General features: G+C 47.0%; 1 protein-coding gene across 1 annotated transcript in view; it reads left to right on the top strand.

The window, feature by feature from the left end:
* LOC117044315 (neuronal PAS domain-containing protein 4-like) overlaps positions 1-23,341 on the top strand; it is a 38,786-nt gene that overhangs the window by 7,518 nt on the left and 7,927 nt on the right. Inside the window, exons 3-5 of the mRNA XM_033144951.1 lie at positions 12,200-12,361; positions 22,032-22,200; positions 22,776-22,881. Coding sequence (XP_033000842.1) covers positions 12,200-12,361; positions 22,032-22,200; positions 22,776-22,881 — 437 coding nt within the window. The remainder of the gene's footprint in view (positions 1-12,199; positions 12,362-22,031; positions 22,201-22,775; positions 22,882-23,341) is intronic.

Below are 23,341 nucleotides of genomic sequence, written 5' to 3'. Positions count from 1 at the left end.
ATCCCTGATTTCATAGTCACAGACTACTCCTTTTCTTCTCCCTCCATAGAAACTGCACATACTCAAATCCCTTCTTTTGCACAACTATGAAAAAACGAGTCCTTCTGCCTTCATTTGCATCTGTTCCCCTGCTTAATATGGTTGCTCTTCTGCACCAGCTTCAGGTTGAGCAGAAATCCAGGCTGCTACATTCCATTCCTTAGCCAGGCATGGGGAATTGCAGGCCCAGGGGCCAAATGTGGCCCTGCAAAGCTCTCTTTCTGGCACTTGGGTCTTTCCATCTTCAGCCACACACCCTCTCCACAGGCCACACCCCTCACCAGCCCTGCTTTGCACCCTCCTGGAGTGTTTTTGCCTGGCTGGAATGTGTCCTCAAACTCTGATAAGGCCTCTTGCTCGCTGTCAGAAGCGAGCCAGCAGTAAATCACACCCGGCAAGTTGGAGTTAACTCTTTGTTAGCAAAACAACAACAACAACAACAAGTGGCACAAACATGGTGGGGTGTCAGGGCTAATGAGCACAGCAACTCATCTCTGTCTTGCCCGGCATGTTTCCTCCTCTCTGGTGTTTTTTTCCAAGCAATCAGAGACTGTGCCTGCTTGCAGTCTTTTGCTGCTCTGCCTGTTTCATGCCTCTTCTGGTTCTGGGAGATCGGGGGGAGGGGCCCTCATCACAGCAGGAGGGGGAGACACCCATGCCTCTTCACTAGCCGGACTCATCTATGCCTCTTGGCCTCCCTCCTCTGCTGCTTCAGCTTCTGCCTCTGATTCTGAACTTCTCTCTGCCACAGACTCTCCCAGCTCACCGAGCCCTGTTACCTCTTCAGCTTCCAACTCCTCCTCTTCCCAGTCTTCTCCCTCTGACCTCTCAATGTTGTCCCGCCGCCAATCTCTGGGCTCTGAGCCTCCTTCCCTTGGGGGTTCCCCAGATGGTGCCTTCCACCATTCCTTTGCCTAGTTGGAGGACATGGAAAGGTGTGCAGGTTTCTGCAGAAACTAATCTACTCTACAAAGGTAAAATTTGCATCCATTGCTCCACCAAAGTCAACTGATGGAGGAGGAGTCAAGAGAACTCACCCTCCATCCTGCCATCGGGAACTCAGTGCCACCTCTGCTGTTGGGAGCAGACTATGTCCCTTGGAGAAACATATGCCTTCAAGCACACCAGGCTCACAGAGGGAGTATCGGTGGCAGGAGAGGCATGACCATTTGTTGAGACATCTCCACAGATATTACCCGTATCTGGCCTCAGACTCCTGATGTTGTTCTTGGACTCCCTAGCTCTGTTTGTAGCAATCTGCACCTGTAGCCTGACCTGTATTGTTGTAAGCCTTGAACAAAGCTTTCTCTCTTTCCTGCACGTAAGACCCTCTGTCATAGCATTTGGGATGGCAGCCGCAACAACATGGGATCGACACCACTGAAGGCACTGGGACTTACTTTCGAGTAAACCTGCAGTGGGTTGTGCTGTTAAGTCAGAACTGTGACTAATGCAATTTTTCTCTGCCACTGTTAAGTGTGCAGAGCATTAAAAACACACACCCTATAATTCATACCTTACAGCACAGAATGATCATTAATATTCCTGTTTTATACTCAGAAGGCACTGAAGCTGACAGAGAATGGCTTGCTCAAGGCCATCCAAAGAATTCGTCATCGATGAGCAGAATTCAAGATGCCCAACCTAAGGAATGATCTAAAAGTTAGCACCCTCCTCACCTTCCTGATATGAAATGGGTGTCGAGAAACCCCTTTGTGTGGTGGTCGCTCCACAGAGAGGCTTAACATTTGAAAGCGATTCCCCACATGAATGGATATGTCCCAGCCATGTAATAAGGTGTCATACTAGTTGCCAGGGGCTGAGGGGAATATGAGGCACTGATGTGGACACTTGACACCCTCCAATATTTTTTATCCAGTGTGCACCTTTGTCTTTTGCTAGGGCCTTTAGGTAGAGTGAGGCCGTTGCCTCAGGTGGCAGATACTGAGGGGTGAGAAGTGGCAGTGAAATACAGCAGAGTGGTGTTTGCCCCATACCTGCCCTGCTCCCCCTAAGCTAGCCTGTTGCCCTCAAGCTGTGTAGGAAGATGCTGTCACATCGCCATTGTTGAAATAAGATTCAACAGCCAGTCTAGTGAGTTTCCGTACATGGAATGTGAGGGGCTGCCATCTTGTTCTTCACCTCAGGAAGCAAAAGGTCTCAGGCTGTTCCTGCCTTTTGGAAAGTCCTCTGTAACCCTATGCAAACCAACTGCTTGGCAAACTATGAGTGATCGTCCCTCAGTCCACCAGTTGCCTCTGAGGCCTGGTTGCTACCAAACTGTTAAACCTGGGGTAACCTGTATCTTTTCACACTTGATCTTAGTCAAAAGGCTGGAGCTAATAATTAATATATAAATAAATGCCACCCATCTGACTTGGTTGCCCTCTGGGCGACTTCTGACAACTTGAAACACAGTAAGACATTTTTTAAAAAATTAAAACTTCCCTAAATAGGGCTGCCTTCAGATGTTTTCTAAAAGTCAGATAGTTGTTTATTTCCTTGACATCTGATGGGAGGGCATTCCACAGGGACAGTGCCACTACCAAGAAGGCTCTCTGCCTGATTCCCTGTAACCTCACTTTTTGCAGTGAGGGAAGCGCCAGAAGGCCTTTGGAGTTGGATCTCAGTAAAAGCTCACACAATTGAACATATATCTCCATTCAGAAAAATGCCCTGCACATAGAAAAGTAGCATGTCAAGAAGGAAGCTGGGACAGAATCCTTCTCTCTGGCACCTGGCTTCCTTTATGGGTGGATTTTGGGTTGTTGTTGTTGTTGTTGTTGTTGTTGTTGTGTTACGCCTGTATGCCTTGACCCAATAAGACCAGACGAAAATATTTCAGGCAGCAAAGTTTTCAGAAAAAAAGTCTCTTTATTGCAATAAGGTGCATTCAGTAAGCAAAAGGCAAATGCACACCCCACCTCCTGTGGGGCAAGCTTAAGTACTCTCTATGACATAGTAAAGCTCCTCCTAAATCCCTCCTCCTGGCCTATCAGAACTAATATTATAATACTGCGTTAGCAAATCAGAACATTTCCTTTGTCCGGCTGCCTTTGTCTGTTTCAAGCTGCTTTAGCCGCCAGGAGGTGCTATATGCTATTATTACAGTGCCTAAATGCCTAGCCGTTGACCTCCAACTGCACCTGGGACCTTATTTTGGCTTCTGCTGATGTTCACAGGAAATGGCTCGGTCATGGGGGTGAGTTGTGGTTAGCTCTTCCCCTGAAACTAGACATAGTGTGGAAAAGAGGAAGTCTGTGGTCGGCCGTTTACTGACATTCTGCTGAACTGCTGAACTGCTGAAACTGCTGATATGTCTAAGTTTATCTAAGAAGCTGCAATGTAAGGATTTTAGCTGGCAAAGTTGAAGCAAAGTTCAAGCAAAGTTGAATCTCTAAAATGGAGTGGGGGCATCTCCGAAATGGGGTTCAGGGGCTCGTATCTTGGTGCCTCATTTCCCCCCTTTCAATCGAGAGGAGCAGCTTGTTCTGCTTCCTCTTCAGATTGACCTACTGAGATTTCCTCTATAACTTGATCCATCCAGTGTTCAAACACCCCTATAGGGTCTTCAAAATGTTCATCAGGTTCCCATGTATCATCATCTGGTGAATAACCTTTCCATCGTACTTTATATAGTATTTTACTATCTGTAGTTTTCATGTCCAGGATCTTCTCCACTTCAAAGACATCCGTATCATATTCATTGATACCTCTGCCGCTTTCCACTATCCCTTCTCCTCCTGCAGCCACCTTCTCCTCAGCCCCACTCACAACAGCTGCCATGTATGAGGCGAACGTTGTAATGGTGTCCTTCTCCAGTCAGTCCCTTGGACTGTAAGCAGTTGCGTGGCAACCACAGGTATATTTGGTAAGCCTGCGGTTCCTGTACATAAAAGGACTTCCCACCCCCCTTTGGTGACTCTGGGTGGCGTGTCCCCTGGTGTGAAAGCTTCAAATTTCCTTGTGACTACACTGGAGAAAGTCGAATAAGAGCCAGTGCCTCACCCCAAGTTCATTCCTCGAGGACTAAATTCTGGTTTACTGTTACAGCTGAATATGGCCCATATTTCTTATGGAGGGTGATGACATTTACTGGAGGACTGGAAGGGACTAATGAAATTAGTGTGAGAAGAATAGGATCAGTGAATATTTTACCTATTCTGACTTCTTGAGAGCAGTTGCAATGTAGCAAATAGTCAGGAATAACTTTCTAACAGTAAGAACTGTTTGGCTGTAGAATGGACTCCCTATTCTCTTTTCCAGTGAAAATACACCCATAGGTATAAAAGACTAGGCCCTCCCCCTCTGGTTCCCAACTATATACACGCAAGGGAATAGAAAGGGATATTGTTACTTTGACAAAGTCAATTTCAAGGGGTCAACAGGATTTTCCCTTCCAATTTCCCGTCCAATCCCAACAGCCTAGACCAACATTGTTCACACCTCTAACACTCCCAATCTATAGAGTTATGCCCTGTCTAACAACTGGTCGACAAACCACTAATAACAATGTCCTTCTGACCAATTTTTCTGATGTGGTTCTGCTGGAGATGGTCAGGGGCTACTTCAATTCGGTCTCCCGTGCGCTGGGCGTCCTTGCCGGTCAGACGCAGCAGGGGAGACTGGTGCACCGTGCGTTGAGTACCTACTCCTGGCTAGGCACAGCAGGGTGTCGACTCCAGGGGGTCACCTCGGCCTTTCACCGCCGTTGGGGTGGATAGGAGAACCGTGTATGGACCGTGTAAGAAGGTTGCGCTTCCACTCCTTTACCCACACGCTGTCGCCTGGTTGGAACCGATGGACTGGCTCAGCAAAGCTGCACGGTGTTTGCTCGAGGGCCCACCTGCTGAGGGAACGACAACACACAGACACAGAGAGACAGACAGACAGATAGAGAGATTATTTGTTTGTGGAAGGTGATATGCTCTTCCACCTGTCCAGTCCAGCTGGTTTTTCACGAACAAATGGAGGTGGCCTCCCATACAGGAGCTCAAATGGTGACAGTTCAAGTCTCTTGGTGGGGGCGCTTCGAATTCGGAACAGAGCTATAGGGAGGACATCTGTCCACTTCAGTTCGGTCTCTTGGGTTAATTTGGCCAATTGGATTTTCAAAGTCCGGTTCATCCTTTCAGTTTTTTCCCGAACTCTGTGGCCTATAGGCAGAGTGCAGTCTCCACTTTATCTGAAGTTTCTTGCACACTTCCTGCACTACCTGATCGATAAAGGCTGGTCCATTATCACTCCCTATACTCCTGGGCAGTCCGAACCTGGGTATTAGTTCGGTTAGAAGTTTCTTAGTTACTTCCCTGGCTTTTTCAGTCCGTGTTGGGAACGCCTCTACCCATCCGGTCAGCGTACAAACAAACACTAGCAGATATTTGCAAGTCCTTGCAGGTGGCAACTCAGTAAAATCCACAATCAGATTCTCCATAGGGCTATATCCCACATGTTGTACACTCGGTGGGGGTTGCATTCCTTGCTTGGGGTTGTTTTTGGCACAAAGGATACACCTCTGGGAGATAGCAGCAGTTAATTGTGAGAGGTTAGGCACATACAATTTTCTCCCGAGATGTTCCCTAGCAGCAGTGCCACCCAAGTGTGTGGACTCATGATAGTTTCTCACAATTTTGCTGGCCAAGTGTTGGGGCACGAACACTCGGTTGTCTGGGAGGAGTAGCCATCCATCTTGCAGTCGGGCTCCCTCCTGTTGTGCCCATTCTTGCTCTTCAGGAGAATAGTGAGGTTCCAAGTCTTCAGTGGATATTTCTGGGATGAGTGCAGCCACGGTTGGAGGTGGTGGTTGCAAGGCTGCTTCTCGGGCAGCCTTGTCTGCCTTATGGTTGCCTCTGGTGACCAAATCCTTGCCTCGCCCATGTCCTTTGCAATGCATTACAGCAATCCTCTCAGAGGCCCACACCGCCTCTAATAGACTTTCCACTTCTTGTCCATACTTCAAGGCTTTTCCATGGGCTCCTATCAAACCTCTTTCCTTCCATAGAGCTCCATGCGCATGCAGGGTTAAGAAGGCATACTTTGAATCCGTATATATATATTCGCCTTACATCCAGCTGCCAATTGCAGGGCTCTAGTGAGTGCAATTATTTCGGCCTTCTGGGCAGAGGTTCCCGGTTGCAGAGCTTCTGCCTCTACAATCTCATCGTTGGTCACCACAGCATACCCAGCCCTCCTAACGCCATTGGATACAAAGCTGCTCCCATCTGTGTAATATACAACATCAGGCTCTTTCAGGGGTTCATCTTTCAAGTCTGGTCTGCTAGAATAGACTTCGTCCATCACCTGGAGACAATCATGGTGTTCTATTTCCTCGTCGTCTGGTAGGGGCATCAGGGTGGCGGGGTTAAGGGTATTCACCACTCTTAGGTGCACTCTTGGGTTTTCACACAGCAGGCCCTGGTATTGGGCCATTCGGGGGTTTGTCAGCCAGTAACTCCCTTTGTACTCCATGAGGGTGAGAACAGCATGGGGTACATTTACATACATTTCTTGGCCAAAGGTGAATTTATCTGCTTCTGTCACCAAGACTGCAGTGGCTGCCACTGATCTCAGACAGGGTGGCCATCCTTTAGCCGTTGGGTCCAGTTGCTTTGAAAGATAAGCTACAGGCCGATTCCAGCTTCTTAGCTTCTGAGTCAAAACTCCAGCTGCCACGCCATTCTGCTCATGCACATACAGTTGGAAGGGCTTCTCTGGGTTTGGCAGCCTCAAGGCCGGAGCCTCCATTAGGCATTTCTTAATAGTCTCAAAAGCCTCTTGCTGCTCTGGTCCCCACACAAAGGGTCTTCCTTCACTCCTCCTGTACTATCATTCAGGGATTCTGGTAAAACACTGAAGCCAGGTATTTAGCACCACCCTGCATTTCCCTAGGAAGTCCCACAACTGCTTCCTAGTGGTGGGCTCTCTTATGAGACATATGGCTTCTTTCCTCTGTGATGTGATATATTGAAGCCTAAATACTTGATTTCCTTCAGATACAATTTATGCCTTTCTCTGAGAGGCTTTGTATCCTGTCTCCCATAACAAGTATAACAGTTCTTCTGTAACTTCTTTTCCTTTTCTTCCAAGTTTTGGCCATCTTTACCAATTTTTTTTTAATCCTTGTGGCCAGTATCAAAGGGGTTTGAGTAAGCCAAGATTCAATAATCAGTTCAAGTGTTTCTGGGCTCCTTCTGCCGCCCATCGTGGCAGGAAAGTGAGAGTAGTGTTTTACTGAGACTGGCATAGCCTAGGACCTTACATTAAGAATTATATGCAGGATATTTTTGGCCAACTCTGGGGATTATCTTCAGCCCACACCCCTGGTGGAGCTTGGAGAGTTTCAGGTATTTATTCTGTCACTTTTCCCAAGAGTAAATGGATGGGATTTTGTGATCAGGGCTGCCAAAAGTTCCTAAGAGTATTCTCTAGGCACCATTAGTGACAATATGCTGGTCACTCGTGGAAATAGCTGCATTTCTGGTCCTTTGGGGACAAAATAATTTGTGCCTGTACCTTGAGGGGACGTCTCTTTCCAGTGAGGGCACTGGGTATTTGGGCATATACAGGAACTGATGGGTGAGGTGGCATCCTTCAATTTGACATTCCAAATGCCTCCCTGAACAAATCACTTGTGGCTCCCACAATGTTCACTGATTCTAGGCTTTTGGATTGTACAGGCGTGGTTATAACAGAATACTGGGCTCCCAGCGAAATATCTCTGGTTGGTCCCTCTGGGGTATCTTCCTCCAAGCCCTCTTCCTCTTTGTCCTCTTCCTCTTCCTTCTCCTCTATTCTGGGGCCATTCTCACTTCCAGTGTGTCTCCCTTTTCTACATATGACACACTGCTTCCTTCCTAGCAACTGACCTTTTCACCGGCCTCTTCCTCGGGTCAGACCCCTCTGGCCTTACCCGGGTCACCAGTCCTAGGACGCTTGTTGCTTGGCCTTTCATCCTTACATACTCCTTCAATGCCTCTTCTACTGCTTTCTTCCAAGCGGCTGACCTCTTCACCGGCCTCTATCTCGGGCCTCTGGGCCCCTCTGGCCCTCCCGAGTCGCCGGTCCTCCTTGGGCCAAAGCTGCCGCCATAACTGCCGCCTTCTCCTTCATCCACTTCCTCTTTTCCTTCTTCTCCTCCTCCCCTCTATAGTCATACACTCGCTGGGCAATTGCCATCAATTCACTCCGGGACTTTCCTTGAAACCCATCCTGCTTTTGTATCTTTGTCCTTATATCTTTAGTGGATTGTGCGATAAATGAGCTATTGACCATCGCCGCATACTCGGGGAGGTCGGGGTCAAATGGAGTCCAGATTCTATAGGCTTCCATTAACCGTTCCAGAAAATCTCCAGGGCTCTCATCTGCCTTCTGGGTCACAGCCGAGACCTTGGACAGGTCTGTTGGCTTCCTAGCTGCCCTTCGAATACCTTGTAGGAGAGTTTCCCTATATGCTTTCAGGGCGTTTCGGTCTCCATCATTGTTTGCGTTCCATTTGGGATCAGACGAGGGATATCGAGTGGGCCAATCTGTTTCTAACACTCTCTGTTCCTTCAAGTGTTCTAATGCTTGTTGATCTATCCTCCTTCTTTCCTCTGTGGTAAAAAGGGTATTCAGCAACTGCTGGCAATCTGGCCAGGTTGGTTCGTGGGCAGCGAAGATAGATGCCATTATATCCACCATAGCTTTAGGTTTTTCACTAAAGGGTGGTGTGTGTACCTTCCAATTCATCAAATCTGTGGTGGTAAAGGGAACATACTGCATGGTGTACGTCCGAGGTGGGGGTCCACCATCGACTAAAGGTGCATCAGGTGGGGGTGGATTGTCCCATACCACCCGAAGGGGGGCAATTAGGTCTTCTGGTGGTGCTTCCTTGCACCTTTTTGCATAGTCTTTCAGTGCCTGATTACGGGCCCTGCTGTAGGCTGCCGCTGCACTTTTATGCTTAGGATTGGAGGACCTATACCGGCTTATCCTTTCCCTTAATTCTCTGAGGTCTGGGTATATTTCTTCCAGGGTTTGGGTGTTAGGGACCTTCACCCTATTCCCCTGTCCCCCTTCTGCCCCAGCCGGTGGGTCTGCGTTCTGAGGCTGTTGTACTAGGGGCGCATAAGGGGGTGGCCGCGGAACCATAAGCTCCTCTTCTTGACTGTCCAGTACTGGCGGGTGTTTTGCTAACTTCTGTACACTGCAGATCTTAGCCCTTGGTGGCAATTTTCTGCACCCTCGCAGCCAAGGGGGATTATGGTCTACAGCATCCTTCCACGTTGAGATATATGGGATCTGGTCTGGATGATTGTCAATTATAGTCCGCCATAAGGGATTAATGAGATTCTCATCAAAGCTTCCCTCGGAGGGCCAGCCTGTACCCTGTGTTGGCCAGTCTACTTCACACAGGGATCGTAGGCGTTCTTTCCTCAACGGGAATCCCCAATCGTCGCCCTCTGTGGCTTCCTTCCAATGGTCCAGAAAACACTGGAGGGGAGTCCCTTTGCTGGACCCTCCTCCCATCCTGGGCTGCTGAGGTACTCCGCTCCTACCAGGGTACAATCACACACCTTTCTCCACACGTCGCTTGGCTAGTGGCACTAACGCCCCGGCCTCTCATGCATACACACAATCACTGGAGTACCTTATTCACACACCACACACATATACCTCCCAAAGTTTTCCCCTTTTTGTCCTTTCTTGCCTACCTACACATATCTATGTATCTACCTGCCCTACCTGTCCTACCTGCCCTACCTGTCCTACCTGCCCTACCTCTGCGTATATGGGTTCGCCAGAGGACCGCTTACCTGCTGGCTAATACCATACGCTGGGGAGAGATCAAGTCCCCCTTCCTCTAATTAATATAGAGGGTCAGTACTCACCAAAAGCCGGCTGTCTTCCCTGTCTCCCCGGTTCTTTGTCCGTTGCCACTCCTTGCAGGGCGGAGGGGGGTCAAGATGCCTTCTGATCCCTTCCAACTCTTAAGACTGAGGTGGTGCGCACAAGGTCACAGGGCTGTTGACCAACACCTGCCGCCCTACCTGGAGGCAAGGGGGCTGCCTCTGGTCGAGGGCTTAAGGCCCGATCCGAGTCCTTGACGGCACCAGAAATGTTACGCCTGTATGCCTTGACCCAATAAGACCAGACGAAAATATTTCAGGCAGCAAAGTTTTCAGAAAAAAAGTCTCTTTATTGCAATAAGGTGCATTCAGTAAGCAAAAGGCAAATGCACACCCCACCTCCTGTGGGGCAAGCTTAAGTACTCTCTATGACATAGTAAAGCTCCTCCTAAATCCCTCCTCCTGGCCTATCAGAACTAATATTATAATACTGCGTTAGCAAATCAGAACATTTCCTTTGTCCGGCTGCCTTTGTCTGTTTCAAGCTGCTTTAGCCGCCAGGAGGTGCTATATGCTATTATTACAGTGCCTAAATGCCTAGCCGTTGACCTCCAACTGCACCTGGGACCTTATTTTGGCTTCTGCTGATGTTCACAGGAAATGGCTCGGTCATGGGGGTGAGTTGTGGTTAGCTCTTCCCCTGAAACTAGACATAGTGTGGAAAAGAGGAAGTCTGTGGTCGGCCGTTTACTGACATTCTGCTGAACTGCTGAACTGCTGAAACTGCTGATATGTCTAAGTTTATCTAAGAAGCTGCAATGTAAGGATTTTAGCTGGCAAAGTTGAAGCAAAGTTCAAGCAAAGTTGAATCTCTAAAATGGAGTGGGGGCATCTCCGAAATGGGGTTCAGGGGCTCGTATCTTGGTGCCTCAGTTGTTGTTGTTGTTTTTGATAGAGGAGCATTCAGTCCACCTGAAGTATGAAGTGGAACATCCAAGACTGAGATTTACCATGTCAGGGAAAATTAAGCCTGAATCACACAGGCCTGAAATGGTCTCTCTTGAACAGTTTAGCACAGTCGCTTTGGGCCCATTATGTGTCTGAATGCGGGTGAAATTGTCTCTTCAGTGAGAAATCATATACATCAGGGAGAGTTTTCATTTTCAGAAAAAAGTCTCCTACTGTGCCATTCACTGAGCCTTAAGTTATAAACCCATCTGGAATAGTTGCTGTTCACACCACTGTGAAATGGTCCTGTGTGAGGAATGATTCTCTTTGTCCCCTTAAGTGAGGTAAAACATTCTTCTGACAACTTTGCCTTCTAAATTTTAAAAGGCAAAGTTGTCATAATAATATTTTACCTCATTTGTTGTTTCCAGTGGGGAACGATTCATGGCATCATATAGTGAAACACTGGTCGCATGAGAGGGAACTTACTTAGTTCTGAAGCCTTTCTCCTAAAATGGATTATTCCCGCTTGCACCACATGGGATGCATTTACAAGGAGAGATCTACGACGAATTCGATTCCATTCACTTTTAAATGAATGAGAAGCTACCTAATTTGTTCTTCTCAAACCAGTGCTCAAACGGAAACACAGCTCTTCTTCAAATTTCACATTTCTCTGAAAGTTGCAGGGCAGCTCTTCAACCAGCATGTACAAAAATGCATAGACTGTGTGTATGTGTAAAAATGCATTGCCTTGGGGAAAATAACAGACAAAAATGCATTGCACTGGGGTTATTTGGGCAAACTGCCAAATATACAAAAATGCTGGTGAATTCTTATGAGGGCGGGGGGAATCATACATTGCTGCAGAAATGTGAAGAACTAAATTTGAGACTGGAAAAATGGGAATGTGAGGAGAACCCATGTTGTCAGATGTCTATCCCTGTGCATAAAGTATATCACCCATGTAAAACTGAGGTGAATTTTTTTACTTAACTAAGTCAAAACGGCAGTGGAGATTAGGGTCACATCTGCACTATACATTTAAAGCAGCCTGGGAACTGTAGTTTGGTTAAGCGTGCTGAGACCTGATAGGAGACCCCTCACAGAGCTACAATTCTCGGAGTGGTTTAACAGTCAACCCCTCTTCCTCATGAACTGTGGGGAATTCACGGCCTCTGTATGTTTCGGAGGGGGCGGGGAATCAACTTGCAGTCTTATATTGGAGCTACAGTTTCACAAGACTTCTTTATTGTAGGAAAATTGGGGGGTGGTGGTCATGTGAATCAAACTGTCTCATATGTTGGAAGTGTTGCAGGAACTTTGTGGGGCCATGCTAAGTAAATTGTCAAGTTGTCTCATATCTTGCAACTCTTGGTCATCAGGTCAACTAAAGGTGCTTCCAAGGCTCGCCGGGATCAGATCAACGCTGAGCTGCAGAATCTGCGCTCCCTTCTGCCCATCTTGGAGCAAGAGAAGGAGCGCCTCTCATACCTTCATACCATGGCTCTTGTCTGCTTCTACATACGAGAAACGCAGCTTTTCCCTCCAGGTGAATATTAAGCCTTTCTGGCTGTGACTGTTTCGATTAACGCTGACTTTATATGTCCTCAGACTGTGGCGAAGTTTCTCCAATGTGATGTAGGCCTCCCTAAGGAAGCTTGGACAGTTGCTAGAGGGGGGGGCACACATTCTCTTTCTGCAGCAAGGGTGGGGGAATTGTAGCTGCCCAGATGTTGCTGGGACTCCCATCAGCGCCAGCCAGCACCGCCAGTGGTAAGGGATGGTGGGAGATGTGGTTCAATGACATCTGGAGCACAACAAGTTGGTGGCCCATTCCTGCTGTAAAATGCTTGCAAATGTGGCGAGCAGTCACAGAGCTGACCTCCCTCTCACCAACCTTACTTTATCAAGATGCATTCAGAAAAGCAGCAACGAAGGTGGTGAGGACATGATACCTTGATTTAGGGTGGGGTGAGGAGAAGTAATAATAATAATAATAATAATAATAATAATAATAATAATAATAAATAACTCTGTGCGGCTTCCAACTGAATATTAAAAACAATACAGCATCAAACTTTTAAAAACTTCCCTAAAAAGGGCCACCTTCAGTTGTCTTTTAAAAGTAAAATAGTTGCTTATTGCCTTGACATCTGCTGGGAGGGCGTTCCACAGAGCAGGCGCCACCACCGGAAAGGCCCTTTGCCTGGTTCCCTGTAACCTCACTTCTCGCAGCGAGGGAACCGCCAGAAGGCCCTCGGCGCTGGACCTCAGTGTCCGGGCTGGACGATGGGGGTGGAGACACTCCTTCAGGTATACAGGACCGAGGTCATTCAGGGCTTTAAAGGTCAGCACCAACACTTTGAATTGTGCTCGGAAACGTACTGGGAGCCAATGAAGATCTTTCAGGACCGGAGTTATATGGTCTCGGCGGCCATATAAGTGACTATTGGATTGAATAATCTTAGGAAATCACAGGTCTGTAAGTAATGAGTCGGCAGCCAGCCTCCAAGCTTGCTCCCATTCAAAAGCTATTCCACAAGATGAGTAGACTGAGTTATATATGACAAAATTTAAAGCACATTCTGCACCTATATCAAACACACGAATCCTCCCTAGCCTAGAACTGTCACTTTCCCCTCACAGAGCTACAATCCCCAGAACCCGTTACAAACTACAGTTCCCAGGATTATTTGACGGAAGCCACATGCATTAAATGTGTGTTAAATGTGCTTTGAATGGATGGTGCCGATCTTCCTCGTGTGTCTTATCCAATGTTCACTATGCCAAAGATAACTCCCTGTGGCGTTTTCACATCTGTTTGCTTGCATCTGCTCACAGGGGTGGCTTATAACTTCCTTTTATGAAAATATTTATAACTGTCTTCTTCTTTCTTCTTTGGCAATCACTCGTAGCCGAGCAAGATTGTCTTTCATGAACGCGGTCTTAACAGTGAGTCCGTAAGTGACTGTGGAGGCCAATTCTGGATCCGCACGTCCTTCCACAGTGGGGACATAGATTTCCGGGCAGAAGTAGATCACAGTGAGGGTTTGCCAAATGTGCTTTTTCCTCTTAGCTCATTTCTCCTTTTCACCCTGAGTTCGTGCTGCCATGACACCTTGGGTAAAGGCTGTTCTCCAACTGGAGCGCTCGCAGGCCAGTGTTTGCCATTGATCAGTGCTTATACTACGTTTTTTTTAGATTTGCCTTGAGAGAGTCTTTAAACCTCTTTTGTTGTCCACCGGTATTTTGCTTTCCATTCTTAGGTTGGGAATAGAGTAGTTGCTTTGGAAGATGATAATCAGGCATCCGAACAGCATGACCAGTCCAACGAAGTTGATGTTGAAGAATGCTATATCAGATTAGGGTTCTGAGCAGGGAACGAGAAGACATTTGAAACAGTCGCTCCATTAATACAGGAGGGTCTGGTGTGGGCATGGGAATTGCTCACACTTACCAAGATGGGGCGGGACATGGTGGTGGTGAGGTCAGGACTCCCTAAGCTCATTGGTGGGTGCACCTGATTGGCTCTGTCAGTGCATCTATGGAGCCCTACCTGCCTTGACCCCTGGACCATTGATGGAAGCGGTAAGGACTGTAACAGGACACCAGACCCCTCCATACCAGCTGCTCCTGTATTAATACAACTAAAGCGTATGAAACAATAAATGGCGACAATAATCTTAAAACACAGAAAAGCTGGTTTCTCCTATTATCAGTTAACAATAAACACCACCACCGTGAATTCAGAGTGGAAATATTCACACATGCATTCTGCAACGGTACATTTTCTCTTGCTTCCCCCTCAAAGGCAAAACTGCAGTTTTCATCAGGAAAACAGTGTAAGGGGAAAGGGTTAAGTAGCCTCCCACCCCACCCCCACCCCCAGTGGCATAGGAAGGGCGGGGCGTAGGGGGCGGGTTGCCCTGGGTTCCGGGGGGTGACACTCCCCGGCCCCTCCCACCACTCCCCCGCCGCCCAGCACCTCGTCCATGCTTCTTTACGGACACCCGGGCAGCTCCACGAGCTGCAGCTCGCTCACCGGCTCGTGGGGCTGCCCCGCCCATTAAGCAGCACGGCTGGGGCAGCCCCACAAGCCGACGCTCGCTTGCCGGCTCGCCGCAGGAGCAGCAGCGCCGGCCCGGGTGCACTACGCATGCCCAGAAATTCCCAGGGGGGTGCCTCCGCTCCGCCGCCCCGAGTGGCGAAGAGGCTTCCTCCACCACTGCCCACCCCGCAAATGCCATGACCCCAACCTGACCCTCCACCACTACCAGTGGGGTGGTGGCTGAAGTGTATGAAATTCTGGTTGTGGGTCTTCTTTGTCATGTCTAATTGCACCCTTATTTCTATTTAAAGGGGATATAGGACAGGTAGCAAAGAGCAAGCATACAGTGAGCAAGCAGCTGGCTTTATGAATGGGAAGACTTCATCCGTCATGGTCTTCTCACCTCCTCTAAGGTGCATTTTACCTGAAGACATTTTCCTGTCTTCCCTTTTTCTTTTTGAATTGTCCCTGAGAGGATCAGTGCAAGAGCTAACATGCCCTTTCCTTTAGCTGCATTTTTTTTTAAAAAAGGGGGGGGGAGAAAAAACTTTTTTGGGTTTATTTTTTGCAGTGCCATTAGATCACACGATAAAGTGAAAGAAGAAGCAGTGACCTTGATATTGTTCTTCCGTAATTATGTTCCAAGGCGGGCATGTTCTGTTCTGCACAATGTATTGCCTGAAAGATGTTGTTCTCTCCTCATCTATAACATAGAAGGAGGAGCTCGCTTGGCAGAAAACAGCAAAGACCTACATCAACCTCACCGAGACGGATTTCTGCGGAGAGAGGAGTTTGCTGTGAGAGCCTTGATTAGTGAAACCGACTAAGTAGCGAGCTGGGAAGCAAGGGCTGAGGGAATGTAATCTGAGTTATTCAGACTGAAATCCGACACTTACCTACTTGGGAGTAAGTCTCTTAGAACTCAGCGAGGCTTACTTCTGAGTAGGCAAGTAGAGAATTCCGTTGTTATATGTTGGTGTGTACACACCAAACATTTGAAGTGCGTTTCTCACCCCAGAACCCTGGGAGCTGTGGTTTACCCATCACAGAGCTATAATTCTCAGGCCCTAAACATGCTATAGTTCCTAGGATTCTTTGGCGGGGAGCGCTTTTAATGTAAAGCATATACACAGCCTTCGGTTGCAATATTGTACGCTCTTAAAGGTAAAGGGACCCCTGACCATTAGGTCCAGTCGCGGACGACTCTGGGGTTGCAGCGCTCATCTCGCTTTACTGGGCGAGGGAGCCGGCGTACAGCTTCCGTGTCATGTGGCCAGCATGACTAAGCCACTTCTGGCGAACCAGAGCAGTGCACGGAAACGCTCTTACCTGGTAGTAAACTCCACTGAACATAGTAGGATTTTCTCCTGAGTAAACATGAGTAGGCTTGCTTTGTTAAAATGGTAGTCTGTCTTGTGCTACCGGTACGGTTCAGGATGAGCAATGGGAGGCTCACAATTTAAATTTTCACACCAGTTAGAGGAGTGTGTAGAAAGGGGAATGATTGAGGGGGGAGAGCACTGAATTCCTTGTCTCTTGCTCCAGGAAAATGCTTTGTCAGGAATGCTTTGATGGTGTTTCCTGCTTGGCAGGGGGTTGGACTGGATGGCCCTTGTGGTCTCTTCCAACTCTATGATTCTATGATTCTATGAAAACCTAAGAGCCAGGCTGAAGATATTTAAACACTGAACCTTTCTTAACGCTTCCCCACCAAAGATCCCCTCCTTTCTAACTCTACCCCACCCCCATCTTATTAAACCATCGATAAAAATCTCCAGCCACACCCCCTTCTGTTGCCTCTTCTGTTTCTAAGGGATGCTCCAGGTGACTTCTTTTTCTCAGCCTTTATTCTGATTCGCTTGCACAAAGCTTATGTGGAGGTTAGACTACATCCAGTGTTTTCTGAGTGTTCATTCTGATTTGTATGCAAGGGGGTTATATGGCACTGGACATTCATCCTGCATTAATTCTAGTGTGCTTACTGGGTGTTTTTATGTCTTCCCATTAATCTTATGTTCATTCCCTATTTTTCAGTGCATTTCTCCATCACTTTCCTAATCACAAAAAACTATTAATTTTTTGAAAAGGTGACAGAGCACTTTAATCTAAATTAATTACACAAAAGTAAATTCTGCAGCATGCACATGCATTTCTCCTGCAAAATACTGACAGCCTGAAGCCTAACACAAAGGAACGTGTTGAGCCAGATCGCTTCCTCTGCATTGGCCCAAGCCACTCGCCCCCTCCAAAAAAGCAGTAAGCTCCTGTGTTGATATTGCTCATCAAACTGCATGTGACACTAACCAGGGATGGATGGATCAGTCTATTTCAGGTCCATGACAGCTTTGCATGCATTCACACTTAATGTGTTTTGCATGAGTCACTTCCACCTCATTTCTGCATTACTCTACAAAATTTCTTTTTAATAATCCGTGCAAAAATTCCTATTTAAATACACATGTGTATTTTATCTCAATGCACACATTCCTAAAGATGGCTTGATCATAAGATATGCATTTAAAACACATTTTAGTAAGTTTGTTTGAGCTGAGACCTATCACAGATTTCAGAGCATTGTGAAATCCAAAGGATAATTGTTCTCACATCTGAGGGCAGGTCATTTTCCTTCAGGATTCACAGAAACTGAATTCCTCAAGCATCTATGGGTAAAATACATAGTTAAAGGTATGTGTATCTCCCCCCCCCCCACACACACACTGGAAAACTCAGTTGCTGTGCATCCTGATTAGGATTGGGACCATAACAGATGGGGACAAGATTTAACTCTTTGCTTTCACACCATGATCTAAGTGAAAACCCTCTTCCTCAAAATTGCTATTTAGCACAGGAGAGAAGTTTCCATCGGTGCAAAAGTGAGCATCTTTCCTGTGCTGAATAGCAACTTTGGAGGGTTGGGGACGATTCTCATTGGGCCTGTCCTGGCCTGATACCAGAACCCATGGAGAAGGAGGCAAGACTTGTCAGAAATTTCAGGACCACGGAGAGCTCCAAGTGAACACCTTGCTCCGGAAAAAGGTTGAGAGCACATGGAACCTTTTAATGCCTCTGCTCTCGGGCTCCACCCCATTGTGACTTACCTGACATTCTTAAATGGCCAACACTCTGCCCTGGAGACTTGCACTTCTCCTCCATCCCCTAGCCTCACGCTTGCTGCTCTCCCTGTGCTGCTGAACTGCTGAGATCTTGGAGGAGGCATTTGATGCCTAAAGCCCTGGAGTAGGTGCCTGTGAGGTTCTACACTCTGGCCCTACAGATACAGGAGGTTCTTATGGGGGTACTTTTGTTCCTCAGCCTGTCATTTCATGCTCTCAGTCAGCTGCACAATCAGAGTGCCCTACACATCAAGTCATGCTGGCCACATGACCCACAAGCTGTCTGCGGACAAACGCCGGCTCCTCGGCCTATAGAGCGAGATGAGCGCTGCAACCCCAGAGTCGTCCGCGACTGGACCTAACGGTCAGGGGTACCTTTTCCTTTACACTTGGTCTGGCTTCTTGGCTACAAAGTCTGCAGCCTCTGACGTGGAGACTTGGCTGCTGCTGGATCATGACAGGAAAAAAGGGGGAAACAACTGCAACAAAAGAAAAACAACATTTGGCACCTGCATCTAAGTCAAGGCATTCTGCATTCAGCACTGTTTAGCAACAGCGGCACAACCTCCACAGGCGTAGCTCACCTTTTCTAAGAGGTGTGGTTTTGACATGGGCAATGGCATACGGAGTGAGCAAGTGAGCTCATTGCGATGCCTCGATGCTTCAGCGTACCTTCGCTCGTACTTTTCCACCCTGTGCCATTTGTGCCTTTTAATTTGCACATTCCCACCTTTTTAATTATTAAAGTAGTCATGCCATGGCACTTACATTAAAAAGCCTTTTAGCGTAAATTTCAACATAGATTTTGAAAAATGCTGCCTTTCCACTTGGTGCCATTTTATCACCGTAGGGGTTTTCCCCTCCCTCCTCCGTTTTTCTCATGTATTTATTTTTCTTCTACTTTTTAGCCTTATTCAAGTAATTGCATAATGGTCTGAATTTTTTTTTAAAAGCGTGGTAGCACACATTTTAAAATGCAAAAGAGAGAGAGATGCTCAGGTGAATTGCCCCCTTTCTGCCCATAAGTGTGGATTAAACACAGGGGGGAGATATACGCACACAGTAAGATCTATACTCCTCCTCTTCAGCTTAAACATTTTAAAGTAATTTCCAGGACCGGCTGTGTGCTAAGTATTGCAATCAGTATGTACTTGAGAAACTTGATACAGTCAGAACCCTGTTTGATTAAATCCCTCTTCCTCCCAACGCCCCCACCAGCCACCTCCTGGAGATGCAACATTAAAAAAAATAACATGATTTTGGAAGTAGCTCTGGGTCTGCAATGACCCAGAGAAACTCTGTGATGCCCCGACTCTAGACATTCCTTTTTTTTATTGTGCATTTCTGATTATCTGTGCTCAGGATGGTATTGGGCTGGTTATATGGAATCCCATTTTAAGTACAATGTTACCTTGGGTTACATACGCTTCAGGTTACAGACTCCGCTAACCCAGGAATAATGCTTCAGGTTAAGAACTTTGCTTCAGGATAAGAACAGAAATCGTGCTCTGGCGGCACAGCGGCAGCGGGAGGCCCCATTAGCTAAAGTGGTGCTTCAGGTTAAGAACAGTTTCAGGTTAAGAACGGACCTCAGGAACGAATTAAGTTCTTAACAAGAGGTACCACTGTGCTGTTCATGCCTGCAAACGTTTTGGGGGGTGGACATACTGCTTTGTTTCAAACTGATGTATGTCCCACTACTTCCTGCTGAAACCCTGTAACATTTTATACTGGATGTTTGTGGGGCAGGGAAGGGGGAGGTGTCCTACCTTTGTTCCACTATAGTGCAAAAGTGCTGCTTCAGATTACTATAGAGTTGATAACACCGGCAAATTTATTTTTTAATTGCTGGCTTTAAATGTGTTTTGATGTATTTTAATTACTGTTTTCAGGGTTTTTTTCATTCCTTTTGGTATTTTATAATGTAGGTTTTTTTTAACAAGTTTGTAAACTGCCTTGAACCCCAACTTGGGGGAAAGCGGGGTAGAAGTACTTAATATAAATAAATAAATACGCACTGGGGAAGCATCACAGAACAACTAACAAAACGGAATGGTGTGTAGACAGTCCAGTATAAATCTAATACTAATGCACTGTTGTTGCATCAATGGCACGTCCAGAATATACCTGCAATAAAAATGGGGCCGTGGCTCTGTCCTGGCCTACAGATGGAACCAAGGTTTAGCTCATAATCATAGAATTGTAGAGTTGGAAGGGACTACAAGAATATTCTAGTCCAACCCCCTGCAATGCAGAAATCTTTTGCCCAACCTCAGGCTCAAACCCACGACTCTACTATATACTGATGCTCTTCTATGCAACTTAAATATTAAACCAATCTAGGTTTAGTTAGAAAATACCCTGTTCTTTTAATTTTAATGCAATGCCCCATTACATCTGTCACTTTACTCCTGAATCTTTAATAGCACTTTAATTAAAAATCTGGAGTTGAACCACAATGCTTTACTTTAGGGGAATCTTACCCACACGACGGTCCTGCCTAATGCACTGAACTGATGGAGGAAGAACGGACTAAATCCCTATCTGTATGTTCAACAGAACGCACACATGAGGGCTTAAACTGGGGAAGGGGAACAGCCACACGCATGCAACCCCCTCCCCAGCATCTCTGTCTGCCTGGGTTACGCCTGTCCCCAAACTCCCCGCATTCAACAGGAACGTCTGGCAGGGGGCTTGTAAGCGCGTTCCTACATTGTGCAAAATGGACCTCCCGATAAGATGGCATCAGCAGGAAGCCCTCACCGGCAGAGTGTATTGCTCAGTCGGGTATATAAGGGGTGAGATGATATTTCACAATAGTGAAAACAACATACAAAGACGCAACATATAGGGTAAGCCCTTGCGTGTTCTCTTGAACGTGTTAACAGGGCTGTAAAGTCTGTCTCTTCCACAAGGCTAACTCAAAATATTTTGCTGCCTGATGCAAAGGACATGAGGTAAAAAAGTAAAGGACCCCTGGATTTAGGTTAAGTCCAGTCAAAGGCGACTATGGCGTTGCGATGCTCATCTCACTTCAGGCTGAGGGAGCTGGCATTTGTCCACAGACAGCTTTCTGGGTCATGTGGCCAGCATGACTAAACCGCTTCTGGGGGCATCCCACATACAAAAACCAATTTGGTCAGGCAGTTGGATAATTTTGACACTGGTGGTAGGATATAGTCCTCCACAACTCCTGAGGGAGAATGCTTGTTGTCATATACAACTCTGTCCTCCAACAGAGCAAAATGGCCAGGGTGCTTGTAAGACGAACAGCCAGGGGGCTGCTGCTGCCTGAGGTGGTTGCTGCCTGAGGCGATCACCTCATACTGCCTAATGGTAGGGCTGAGTCTGCCCTTTCCTCTTTGCGGCACCACAAATTCGAATCTTACATGTATAGTGGTACCTCGGGTTACAGATGCTTCAGGTTACAGACTCCACTAACCCAGAATAGTACCTTGGGTTAAGAACTTTACCTCAGGATGAGAACAGAAATCGCGCACCAGCGGTGCGGCGGCAGCGGGAGGCCCCATTAGCTAAAGTGGTACCTCAGGTTAAGAACTGTTTCAGGTTAAGAACGGCCCTCCGGAATGAATTAAGTTCTTAACGTGAGGTACCACTGTATTCAGAAGTGGGCTGCCTACACACCATGCATTCAGAACGCAACTAAAGCACGCGGCTTCCCCCAAAGTATTAAGGGAAGCATAGTTCATCCCTCACTGGAGCTACAATTCCCAGTACCCTTAACAAACTGGGAGTCCCAGGGTTCTTTGGGGGGAGTAATGTGCTTTAATTGTGTGTATGGCCTAAAGTATTAAAAGGTGGATGGTGGCACCACTAGCCATGCGTCAAAACATGAAGGGAGTCTCTGGGTTGTTCTGCCTCACATGACCTCTTTATGCACAAATCAGGGCTCTCTCGTCTGACGCAGGGGCTGAAAAGTTGGGATCATAGGACCCGTGGAGCTGGAAGGTGATGTGCAGCAAGCCTTTAGCCAATGAATGGGAAGCCTCGTTCTGTGGATCCAGAGAACCAATTAATCTATCTCTTTATTTTCTCAGATTTACATGAAGTGATGGGACTAGCCTCTAATCTCGCAACTTCTGCTGCACTGAAAGATCCAGAACTACTGCTTTCCCTCCCGGGGTTCATCCTGGCTTTCAATGCAAATGGCAAACTGGCTCATGTCTCTGAGAATGTGTCCCACTTCCTTGGATTTTCCGTGGTAAGTCCATGCTATTGCAGGTGGGAGGAAGCCAAGTTTGCCTTGCTTGGTCTAATCCAGGCATAGGCAAACTCGGCCCTCCAGATGTTTTGGGACTACAACTCCCATCTTCCATGACCACTGGATGATGGGAGTTGTAGTCCCAAAACATCTGGAGGGCCAGGTTTGCCTGTGCCTGGTCTAATCTAATGCAGTACTGTCGTCGAATTCAGCTAGCTATCTCTCTCCAAGGTCTAATTTGAGGGTTTTTTCCAAACCTTTCCCACTACGATCCTTTCAACTGGAGGCAAGAAGGATTGGGGCTGAAATTTGTCAACCTGCAAAACATGTTAATGTTTGCACTGGGAAATGTCTGTGACATGAAATGCTATGGTGTGCAAGTAGATCCCAAAAAAGGCAATTTCGCTTACAACTCCTAAGGCTTTTGTTAGAATACTTAAGGTCATACTTCTCCTTCAAAAGTTACTAGTCCTCAAGGTTTCACTTTAAAAAATATCATGGCACACAGCTACATGCTAAACAAGTTGCCTGTCGTCATTCATTGGCTGCTATGATTTCTCATTCTCTTCTTGCAGGTAGAACTCTTAGCCCACACGGACTCCATCTTTGACCTCTTGAATAGCCCAGCAAGCGGAATTGTCCAGGAGAAGCTCGGTTTTGCCCAGCAGCATCCAGGCACTGGTAAGGACAGATCTTTGCAGCTGGGGGGGGGGTAATATTTATGTGACACGGCATCATCTCAGCTGGTTAGCATGGTATGCTGAAGAAATAAACATCAGCGTCTGATTTCATACACTCCTTTAATGTGAAAAGCAAAGTTTCCTTTCTTTCTTTTTGTTCTTTGTTTCTTGTCTAGAAAAAGAAATATATTCCACCTTTTATCAGTTGATTTCAGGGTACTGTGGTTTAGTCGCACACAAATACAATAAAGTCACACTAGAACAACAGAAGTTCAATTCAAATCAGCCAGCACATCTAAAAACTCCGGGTAAACAATACACTGTACCAAAGCTTAACCTGGAATCTGAAAAATAACAAAGAAGGTTCCAGTGAAGCCTTGTTGAGGAGGAAGTTCTATAAACAGTCAGTCACAGCTGGTCTCCACGATGCACCTCACTTCTGGGGCACTCAAAGAAAGGCT

The sequence above is a fragment of the Lacerta agilis genome, chromosome 3, assembly GCF_009819535.1.
Source record: "Lacerta agilis isolate rLacAgi1 chromosome 3, rLacAgi1.pri, whole genome shotgun sequence".
NCBI lineage: Eukaryota > Metazoa > Chordata > Lepidosauria > Squamata > Lacertidae > Lacerta > Lacerta agilis.
The sequence above is the reverse complement of the archived record's forward strand: the minus strand, read 5'-3'. Positions and strand labels throughout refer to the sequence as shown.